This window comes from Notothenia rossii, assembly GCF_949606895.1.
Source record: "Notothenia rossii genome assembly, chromosome: 10".
NCBI lineage: Eukaryota > Metazoa > Chordata > Actinopteri > Perciformes > Nototheniidae > Notothenia > Notothenia rossii.
In genome coordinates, this window is record NC_136908.1 from 47,951,602 (window position 1) to 47,963,779 (window position 12,178).

The following is a 12,178-nucleotide window of genomic DNA, read 5'->3' on the forward strand; positions in this document are numbered from 1 at the left end:
CGAGAGAGAGAGAGCGCACTGGTACCGGAGATCGTTGTTGTTAGCTTCTGGTGCTAGCAAGCTAGTGGCCGGCTCTCAAACGGTTTGGTCACGATTAATGTAAACAATTATTTCCGAGGCACACGTTTATATGATCATTATAAAAAGCTGTCTCTATCTAAAAACATTTGGATTAGCAACATGGGATGTGTGTTCTGCAACACTACATTCCTCAAAGAGTAGATGTGACGAGAGTACATGTTTATGTAACTATGACATTTAATAATGAATTATTAAGGGAGGTGGCATGGAGCATCTCTTCTTTAATGGAGCATAACTGGAAACCCACACACACTCACCATTAGACACCTGTTCTAATGGCTCACCCTTCTTGCTTGAAGCCAATGGGGCTTTTTTGAAAAAGTTAAATGCAGAACAACTCTAACACACCGGCTTCTTGCTATGGTCAGTGGACCTTATCTCGACCCTGGAGTTGGTTCCATGTGAAGTAGTTAGCAGACATTATGACTATCAATGAATTTGAAGTCATTTGTAGCTCATTATATCCTCTCAGTTTCCCTTTAACCTGCAGCATGTGTGTGTGTATGTGTAGATACTGTACATGTGAACGTGATTGTGACGGGCAGTTGAAAGAAGTTGAGCTATGTGCTGACAGAACACCCATCCTATATCTGCCCCCGGCCACCAGCAGCTGTCTCTCAGAAGGCTAAATATACTGTTTCCAGCATCAGCTAATCCTGCTCACATGACACTGTATTTCTTAAATAAGATAACATAGACAGGGTTCATATGTCAAAGGCCCCTCAGCAGTGTGGAAGGGGAAGAGGTTAAATCACACTGTGGGGGAGAAAAGGTAATTTTCTATATGGATTGTGTCCTGTATTTTTTTATCAGTTGTCATAAAGGGGCCTGTTGCACTAAGAGATTGAATTGTTTCAGCGGCTGTTTGCAGTTGCAGCAGCATGAGCAGCAGCCTGACAAAAGCATTGTAGTAGCAATAGAGAAACATTTACATCATTATTAGTGGACATTGTTTTTGCTGAAAAGATTATTCAGCATTTTAGAATAAGAGAACAATTCTTTGATTTCAATATTTCAATATTTACAATCGGATTAGAGTTATGGTTTGCCTTTTCCAGATAATGAATAGGCTACCACTCTCAAATCTACTGTATATGATAAATGTAAAGTTATTGCCTGAAAACCGTTAGCTTAGCTTAGCTCAAAGACTAAAACAGCTAGCCTAAACCGAAAGTGGCTTTTGATATATTATTTTTGAACAGCTTTTGAGCTTTATGTTGGAAGGCAGATTTCGTAGCTATTAACAGCGTAGTTACAGCGACAGCATTAAGAAATCGTAATAATCTATGCAGCTCTGGCTTCGTACAGGCTACCATTTTAGCTGCATCTGATGAAACTTCAACTGCAACCTGAAGTGTTTATTTCCACTCTTAACATTGTTAAAGTTGTAAAGTGTTATTTAGGGGTGACCACCTAGACTTACTAAGAAGTGGCGGTACCCAATAAGTGCCAGTTGTTAGTACTGGTGAGTACCGGCCCATTTTAGGCACTGTAAATAACTGTATACAGTGCCTGTAGGTAGGCTCACCTAACACCTGCCAAGTAAAGAGATTCATTAGTGTTTTAACAGTGAGGGGCTATGGTGGATATGGTTTCACCCAGATGCCACGTATACTCATGAAGACCTATGCATAACCTGAACTGAACCGAACTTCAGGGGTTCCATTTCAGGAACTAGTGTCCTTAAACTCCCTACGGCACAGTTACAGTACACTGCGTTAAGTTGATTTTATAACAGGTTAGACATGGGAGTAATTACTGTTTATATATGTTTATACACACAGATACTTTCACATAGGGGTCATAGTGTACTACTGGTTGTACTATTTAAAGCTATTGCAATGCAACCACAATAAAATGTGTTTTTTACACGAGGAAAGAAGTCTCAGTGTGTTAACGTAAAAGAAGAACTAAGTCTAAACTTTAATAAATCAGTGTTTCTGTTTCATACTCTTTCCCTTTCTGTCCTCTTTCTCATAAGAAGAATACAATTTCAGTTTCACCCCGAAGGATGTGGAACTCTCATGCTGACAACTATGAATAGCACTCGCCTTAATGCACAGTTCATGTGGACTAGAGCAATGTATCCACTCGGCTAAACATTATTATTTCATGCTTTCCTTCCCTGAATCTATACAGCCTTTTTTTTTAAATGTTAGCATATTGTGATAGTAAGCAATAAAGCCTGTGATCACATGGGCCGTATTCAGAATGAACGAGATTGGAGTATACATGTAATATAATGTATATGCTAATATTAAGCTTCCAATGAGAATATGTTGGCTAACTGATTGTCTTTGTGTTCTTAGGGTAAAGGAATGGGTGGACCAGATGCAAAAAGAGTTGATCTCATTAACAGACACAGCCAGTGGAATGGAGAACCTAATACAGGTAAGCATGAATTTGTATGCCTCTAGGCCAGGGATGGGCAAATGGCGGCCCTCAGATTAATTTATAAACAAGATAATTAATTAAAAGAATATATATTTCTTTTATTTTTTTACTTGTAGTACTGATACCTTCCACTAGACTCCTAGTTACGTTGCGAGCTGCGTACATGATTTCATTCGGCAGCCAAATACCGCGAAATAATCTGTGACGCTTTTGTGTGTATCGTGTTTGTTTCCCGGGGAAACACTCACAAGAAACACCGGCTGTTGTTATGCCTGCTGTGAATTTAAGTTACCGCTTGTATGCCTTTACAAGCTTAAAAGTTGTATTTATCATCTGAATTTGGCGAAACAAGTTTAATATTCTAAAAACCAAAACTATGTTTATTTGAAATCAGATGAAAACAAACTGTCACGGGCCCTGCCGTGTTATCTATGGTTACTATACACTTTTCATTCATAATTTCAGCGGGAGGGAGGGGGAGCGGTGCTGAGGAACAGCAGAGTGCGGGTTGACAGGTGTCTGTGTTGACATTCCCCTTATTTTGGAATAAGGGGAATGCAGAGACTGGCTACAAGTGTCTTAGGTTCAAGTTAGACAACTAACGTCTGGGTAGTGTTCATGAGTTCATGTTTATGTCATCTTAATGGTTAATCTCAATGCACACACAGTTTCCGTGCTTTCCAATAGCTTAAAATAGTTTTATTCCAGTGTTAAATAACCTGTTCAATACAAACATGCCACTTGTAAAAATTAAATAACATTTCTGTGAACTGATATTTGTTTAGGTGAGCTTACTAGAGGATGTTCCCTGAAAGACTGTAAAATGTCAATGAAGATGTCAGACTTAGTATATTTGTTAATAATTACATACAATACATGGAATTTGTGTATGTGTGAGTTCCAAGTGAATCTGCGGCCCCCTGGTGGCAAGTACATACATTATGTGGCCCCCACCACCATCCAAGTTGCCCATCCCTGCTCTAGACCCACATAACTCAATTAATAAGATTAGATTTTCATGGTTTAAAGGGCAAGGTCAAAGTTCAATGCCCGTCCAAATTCTCATTAAATCAATATCTGAAAAATTGCTTAAAGGAGGATTTTCTATTATGATTGATTTTATTTCAGTTAGACTTAAAGTAAAGCCCACTGCAATGTTTCAGTATTGACAATAATTACCATGTGTCATAAGTCTCACTCTTGCTCACCTTCCATGACCTCAGCTGTCACAACACATCAGCAGGCTATACATAGCAGCTTTTCATTTGACATAATGCTGAATCACTGCATTCTGCCAGCCCAATGTACAGGCTCAGATGATATCTGCGTCATCAACAGGAATGGCCAGACCTTCCACACACATACGAGACCACATCAGACAAAACAGAAGAGGCTCTATAGACCCAAATTGATTGACATAATGCATCACTGGAATCGGTACAAAACTTGTTTTTCCTGTGGAGGGCCAACTTCCACATATCTGGCATTATTTCTGATTACCACAACCTTTGAAACTGTTGCTGTAGAACAGGGGTGGGGAACTTCTGGCCTCCGGGCCGTATATGGCCCGCGAGAACATTTGCTACGGCCCTCGAGGTAATTTATAAACACACTCAAAAAAGAAAACAATTCAAGAAATTTAGACCGCAAAATAACAAGCGAGTGCCTGTTTTTCCTGGCCAAGGTCAGGGTCTTTGAACACAACACGAGCCTAACGTGTCATCACGTGGTATATGTCTCGTCTGACAGGAGTGTAGTTCTCACGGAGAGCACCAGAACGCGGTTCCGGGCCAGGACGCGTCTATCGTTTATTCCAGGAATATCCATACAGAAAAATAATCTGCTTACAGTTTTGTTTCATATGGGTGTTGAGAGATGTATCCATATATCTATTAATTTTACTCTCAAAGTGCACGAGATTGATGCTTTTAACTTCAACATTAAAAAAAAATCTTCCTGGTTATTTGCAAATTATGGTGGAAAATAAGCATTTGGTCAATAACAAAAGTTCATATCAATACTTTGTTATATACCCTTTGTTGGCAATGACAGAGGTCAAACATTCCCCCCCACTTAAATCATATCCACATGGATATGAAACTAAATACATTTGCACACATCTTGTGTCCATATATTTCTGTTTTGGTGGTCATGCCACGGTGCATGCATGTGCGGGTCATGGTCAAATATCTGGATTAAGAGGTTGCTTTTTCTTTGCACAGCATGAAAGAAAGGCGAAATGAATGGGCTGTGATTTTAGTTTTTTAAGCAGACGTTGAGTTCAATCATTTGTACGGCCCTCGGAGGATGTTGTAAAAATTGAAATGGCCCTTGAGAGTAAAAAGGTTCCCCACCCCTGCTGTAGAAGAAGCAAATACTTTCGGGCACCGTCATTTAAAAAAATTATGAAAAACCTTCTAATAATGTCAATTAAAGGCACGATTTGTAGACTGTTATGTGCACAGTTGTGTCACTGGGAATCCTATTATTTTTAATGAAGGAACTCCAAATCTAAAGCTTAACATTGTCACCTTAAGTTTTTAAAATATAGATTAAGAATGATAATACTAAGACAAATCCTGCTGATACTTTGTCATAATGTAATCTAAAATCAGGAGTATTACTAATATTTTAATAAAAACAAAATCCGTCAGATGCCTGGGGGATGAAGACAAATACATGCACGCGCCTCAGTTCTGTGGTTTGAATGTGGGATAATAAAACCCCTCTAGGCTGCTAAATAATTGGCTGTTTGGCATTTGTGTGTCTTATTTCTTTTGCTGGAACATATTCCATAACACGTTACATAACCTGACATTGCAATTTAATCAGTGGACATGTTGCTTCCTTTTTTAAATCATTGTGCCTGGGTCAGTGGGATCTGACAAAGAATAGAAGCTGACCACAGATGCAAAAAAACATTCTCAGCGTCAGATGCAGTCATTCTGTAGATGGGAAAATATCTGAAGGCTGAGAAAGTCAGTTTAAGGGGTAGAACACGCCACTCTTAATGTTTGTTATTGGAACAAAATGTTGAAATCAAATGTCTGGGGATGACCGTTTATAGGAATAAGGCACCACACCCTTTGACCGTTTCACCTCCCATCCTGTCCACATGTCATCATCACACAGCTCACTCATTCATTTTAAATGGACTGCTGCCATGGCACTGCAGGGTCACCTGACAAAAAAATCTTGCTCATTTATTGATGTAACACAAAGCAACTACGGCGTGGGCCAATCAAAGGCATGCAGTTGCATAGTGTTCCCTGGTGGCTCAGGGGTCCATGCGCCAGGCTTGAACTGCTGAGCGGTGTGGTGTCTGACAACCCTTCAAACTCAAGAATCTATTTTTCAAATTGCCCTTCTTTTGAGTGGGATTACCTTGACTCACCACTACCTGAACAAATCAAATCCCCCTCCAACACAGCCTGGGGTCTTTATAAATCAGGTCTGTTTTCAGTGAACACCTTCTAGCTGATAAAGACTTTCCGGCAAAGACAGTTGTTGTAATGTGAGGTGCAGGTGATAAAACATCACAATTGGAGAGAGGGTTTTCTGAGTGGAATTTCAAGCCTTCAACAAAAAAACGGTATTTTACAGAATTATTACCTGCTCTTTCACTGACAAAAGGAACAATTCCAATTCTCTCCCCTCTCTTTCCAGTCACATTTATAGCAGACAGCCCGCCTTCACAATTCAATCTGGCCAATCAGATCACAAATCAGAATGAGAGTAAATTAAACAGAGAAATAAACATTGGTTCCTACATCTAACAAAATCCTCAAAGCCTAAGTCAATTAATAATTGTATTTACAAAAATATCGTAGATCCAAAACAAAACAATTCTGCCAAAAAACTGATTTTTTTAAGTTAATTGGCCAGCATTACATCTCATATTATTTAACCAATGACATTTGAGACTCCACTTACTCCTACAAAACATATAATGAGTACTTTGGAGGCGGCCCCCCCCCCTATGAGCACTGTCACAAGATGGCTTCCAGGACTGAAACAGAGGAAATCGTGACCACTTTCATGAATGTGTATCTTTTTAAACATCATTTTCAGAAGTTAAATGAATTTAAATGCAATGTATATGTATTTGCCTATGTATTGATTAAATGAAATAAAGAGGTAAAATGCCTACCTTTCTTTACAAACAAATGGCTTAGCCAAATGTTAGTGAGGGAGTCTGTGCTTCCTCTCAACATTGTTTGTCCAGTTTAATTATGCTTATCTCTTACCCGTGCTTTTCTCTTTTTATTGTCCCAGATATATCATAAACACAGACCTCACTTCAGCATTGAGACCAACAACGCACAGCAACTGGTTGCCACAGCTGCTGGGAATATAGAGAAGCTGCTGGCTAACCGCTCCCAAGCTCTGAAGGTGAGTGTGACACACGAAAATGGGACATTTGAATGTAGCAACTCTGTGTTGAAGAGAATTGAGGTGTTTAGGTATTGCTTCCTCTTTGTTATAAAAGCTGTAATTTTTTGTTTAAAATAGGAATATAAAATGCGTTTTTAGTCTGTCTGTGAGACCAGGCCTAGCGTCTCTCTTCTACAGAAACCCACAGAAACAATCTGCTCCTCCTCATTTCACGACAGAGCGGACACTGGAAACAGCCACTGCCTCAGGCCATGCACTGATCTAACATGAGCCGACATCCTCCAGCTAGATGACTTAATTCAAAGTTACCAGTCCGGCTTGCTACGTAATTTCTTTTTAAAACATTTGGGGAAAACATGTGTGGATATGATGCATGTTTTGAAATGTATTATATTACAGATGACGCTGTTTAGTTTCAACTTTCAGCAATATTTTGTCTTTCCTTGGGATGACTGAAACAAATCTGCCCTTCTTCATAATTCATACCTGCTGCTTCCATGGGTAATCTTTCTGATTCTAACGGAGAGAAAATGCTTGAAGGCTAAGCTGGAAATGCTTTTATTTGATTTTCAAGTGTTGCCTGCAGTGCTTACCACAAGTGGCTGAATTATTCTTGTTGAATGTCGGACAAAGCCATTCAAAGACCTTGGAAGAGCTGTGAGGTTGTCGGATTGTGTTCCTTTGCTTTTGTAAACACACCGCATATCTTAAGTTGAATCTGTTTATTTTATACAACCTTCTGACAAATCGTAGACATGTTAGCTGAGACTGAAGATTATTCATTTTGGCTGAATATGGATAAAGCCCCACCAGCCAATGGACATTTTCATCTTTTAGTGAAATCTCTTGACGACTGTTTATAGTTTACTCTATAACTACCAGATTACCAGAGGTGGGAAAATAACTCAGATTTAGTCCTTACGTAAAAGTAGAAGTATCAAAGTACTCTGTAACAAAAATAAACTTAAAGTTCTAATGGTAGTAATCGTTATGCATATTGGCCCATTTCAGAATAATATACTGTATATGATATGTTTTATTATTATTGATCATTAAAGTGTTATCAATGCTGGTAAAGGTGCAGCTAGTTTAATGACTTTGTATACTGCAGGGTAGCTTGTGAATTTACTCCAGGTGGAACTAAAGTCTGATTTAAGAGTTGATTATATTTCACATCATTAATTTAAATCTGCAAAAGTAACTAAAGCTATTAAATACATGTAATGGATTAAAAGTACACCTCTCAATTGTAATGAAATACAAAGTACCAAAAGATGGAAACACTCAAGTAAAGTACAAGTACCTCAAAATTGTACTTAAGTATAGTACTTGAGTAAATCTACTTTTTAGGCGTTACTCTACACCACTGCAGATTACCATGTTGCCTATTTACTTTGGTGACACCCTGGTCGTTTATTAAGCACACCCTGCAGGTCAGTTATCTCTTATCTCATTATCCCCTATAAAGAAATTGGCAACACATATTGTTGGGACATTCATGGATTTACCCTTGCGAGAACCTCTGACTATGACTGCTGGGCCACTCTGAGATTCAGACTATTTTTGATACCAATGCATCCACTGTTGGATAGTTTAGTATTACATTTTAAACATTTGTGTTTAGTATTAACCAATGTTTACATGCTAGTTGCTAAACTCAGATGGTGATAGATGACCTGCTAAACATTCAACCCAGTCTCACGCTATTTCGTGTTATAGTCACGACATTTAATCTATTGATTCGTGTTCACCAACACGATTTCCCCCTTTTTTTCATGTCACACAGAACGATTTTAAAAGCAATGTATTTCTATTGGTAGTATGTTTCGTGCCTGCACCACGTCTTTTTGTTCGGTCGGGTCTTGGAAGACCGGAAGCTGTGTTGTTCATAAAAACATTTTCTTACTCATCATCAAGCCACGATTATTGTTTTTATTTTAAATCGTATAATGTCTGACTTTTTTTGCCATCCATGAGGAAAATAAATGGGGCTCAGAGCCTCAGCATACTGAAATCCCTTTCCTTTTAATTTGTTATTCTTTTCTAAATAACACACTGTTATTTACACACAATTATCCTTGTTTTTATTTATTTGTTTAATTCTATAATATCGGGCTTTTTTGCCATCCGTCAGGAACTGAATTTCACAATAAAGTCACCGGAAACAGACGTAGGCGATGCCCACCCACTGAACTGATTACCCAAGATCCCTCAGCTATTGTTGAAGCTCTGTGATTGGATGTTTTAGCAATGCAGGATCCGGCGAGGGTGGGGCTGGGTCGCTTGCCATCCATTGAGCCTGCCATCGCCTCCCCAATTCTGGCTCCTGATGAGGCTCCAAGGCCTGATGCCAAGTGCCCTCGGCCTCAGTGCAGGGTCACAGACGAACTGCTCTGTGAGGCCTACGAGACAGCGGCACGCATGGTTCATAACAGGAACTCCCTCTCCCATCTGATGCTGGCTGTCTCTACCTCTCTGCAGCAGGCTCCGGCCGAGCCTTCTTTGCTGGGTCTCAGTGATGCATCACTGCCAGCCTTTGCCCTAATGTCTAGGGAATTGGGACGAGTTATGTCCTTATTGGTGCAGACTAGTCTCCAAGTCTGGCTTGCTCAGTCACCACTGTCTGAAACATGACCTCTGTAGTGTGCCCGTCGAGCCAGGGGAGCTGTTTGGGGCAGCTGCCCTGGAGGCACTGGAGCGTGCTGCCCAAGTTAGGCGGACCAGGCAGCAGCTCTCGGATCTTCATAGGCCTGTGCCCCCTCCCAGCAGGCCCAGGGGCCCCTCTAGCAGCTGCACTCAGCCACCAGCTTACAGTGGTGGTCTGCGGAGGTTCCAGCGGCCCACTCAACTGCCTCCCGGTGGCTTTCGTGCCCCCTGTCGATGGCCTTCTAGGCAGCCTCAGAGCCTTACCGGCGCCCCCCAAGGGGCTCTGGAGGCCGGGGGGCTGGTCCCCGAAGTCTTGGGGCCGGTCGTCGGCTGATTTTCCAGCAGCAGCTCAGTTACTGGGCTGCCTGTACTTCGGACCCTTGGGTGGTTCCACCTTAACCCAGGGGTACGAACTGCAGTTCCGGCCCCTAGCCTTTGGCCGGGTCAAAATGACAGTTGTCTGCGATCCGGCGAAGTCCTTAGCTCTGGCCCAAGAGTTGTCCGTCCTCTTGGCCAAGGGCGCAATCGGGCCAGTAGACCCTCTGCTCAGCCCGTGGAGTTCTACTCGGCGTACTTTCTCGTGAGCAAGAAAGTCTGCGGATTTCGTCTGATCTTGGACACCTCAGAGGAGGAACAGATTCCTGAAGGTGCTGCCATTCCATATGCTGAACGCAGCACATGCAAAGGGGGAGTGGTTCGCAACCGTGGACTTGAGGGATGCATCTCACCACCGGAAGTTCTTGAGTTTTGCCTTTCAGGGCCGACACTATCAGTTCCGTGTGCTTCCCTTTGGTCTCTCCCTCTCTCCAAGGGTGTTCACCAGGGTTGTGGCGGCAGCTCTCGCACCCCTGCAGGCGCAGGGCTTTAAGGTCCTGCCGTATTTAGACGAGTGGCTGGTTTCGCCTTTTATCTCACGTAGCCCGGTTGGGTCTAATAGTAACACCGGGAGGAGTTTCCTGGATCCTTCCCAACAGGTCACTTACCTGGGGATGGTCCTAGATTCAGCCGCCATGAGGGCCTACCTCTCACCTCGTCGTGTGGACGACATTTTCCACCTTCTTCCCATCTTCAGGCTGGGCAAGATGGTACCTTACATTCAGTTCCTCCGGCTCTAGGGCGGACTGACGGCTGCCTCAGCCGTTGTGCTCTTAGGCCTGCTGTCGCTGCGCCCCATGCATATGTGGCTGAACAGCCTTTCACTTGGACGCCAAGTGGCACAGGCACAGAAGAGTCAGGGTGTCTCAGCGGTGCCTCCACTCTCTGTCCCGCTGGAGGGACAGGGCCTATCTTTTGATGGCCGTGCCCAGGGGCGCCATCCCATCCCGCCGGGAGACTGTCACTGCAGATGCAGGTCTCTCAGAGTGGGGTGCAGTGTGGCAGGGCAGGACGGTTCAGGGTGCTGGACGTGCTAGAGCTTCGGGCTGTGCAGCTTGCACTCACGCACATGCCCACTGTTGCCCAGAATGCAGTCCCTTCTAGATAGTGGACGTTCTCACACCACTTTGAGAGTTTAGGTGGCTGCTATTCCTGCCCGACATGTTCGGGTCGACGGCGCCACGGTGGGGTGTCACAGGTCGGTGTCCCTCTTCCTGAGAGGGGCTTTACGGCAGCGTCCCCCTAGCACCCAGAAGGCTCCGGCTCGGGACCTGCCCCTGCTGCTGGATGCCCTATCATCTCCTCCCTTCGAGCCCCTGGCCCAGGTGGGGCTTAAGTGGCTGTCCACAAAGGCAGCATTTCTGCTTGCCATAACCTCAGGGAAGCGAGTTGGGGAGTTGCATACCCTCTCTATGAGCGATACATGCCTGAGGTGGCACTCTCAGGTGTTGCCCTTTGGGCAAATGTGGCGTTCCTGCCAAGGTGCTTCCACAAACCCACTTCAATCAGCCTGTCCAGCTGGCACGCTTTGACATTCAGGAGAATGGCAAGTCGGAGTTGCTGTGCCCTGTGGGTGCCCTAAAGGCGTATATCTATGCTACTGCCTGTTACGGCAGTCGGAGCAGCTCTTCGTTTGCCATGGGTTAGGTTTAGGGCCGCCCCACTGGGTTGTCGATACCATCTCACATGCCTACAGATGTAGCACTTCATTTCAGACTCCAGCTTACAGCTTCCTGCCTACGACCTGCCTAAGACCAGTATAGAGGAATGTTAAGCCCTCCCACTATTTTCCAAGAGGGCGTTGCCAGATTTTCCATTTCAGGTTTTAACCAGGAGATGGCGCTTCATTCACAAATACAGAAAGACAAGTTTCATGGACTTTCAGTTGTGTTTTGAAGAGCATTTGAACGCATCAATATTTTAGATACTATACTAAAGTATATCTAATCTTGTAATTCAATAATATATAGTCTTTATATATTAAATAATCATAATAATAATGTAAATCTTTACATTACACTTTTTATTTGTTATGCTCCTACTTTTACCTTTACAATCATTTGCTTTAATATGCAGTATATGTTTTGTATATTTTTGTGTTTGCCTCCTCCTGCTCCCTTTCGGACACATACTTTATGATTTATTATTATTATTAATATGAAGATATTATTAAGATAAGATAAGATGTTACTTTATTGTATTGATTGAACATTTTAGTTTAGAATGTGCTGTCTGTCCCACGGTAATTCAGAAGGCTCACAGGTCACATTCCGACCATTATTTAAAA

The 12,178-nt window shown here is 42.5% G+C and overlaps 1 protein-coding gene across 1 annotated transcript in view; it reads left to right on the plus strand.

The window, feature by feature from the left end:
- The window catches only part of cacna2d1a (calcium channel, voltage-dependent, alpha 2/delta subunit 1a), a 112,792-nt gene that overhangs the window by 20,482 nt on the left and 80,132 nt on the right, over window positions 1-12,178 (plus strand). Inside the window, exons 2-3 of the mRNA XM_079656357.1 lie at window positions 2,391-2,472; window positions 6,751-6,867. Of these exons, the coding sequence (XP_079512483.1) occupies window positions 2,391-2,472; window positions 6,751-6,867 (199 nt within the window). The remainder of the gene's footprint in view (window positions 1-2,390; window positions 2,473-6,750; window positions 6,868-12,178) is intronic.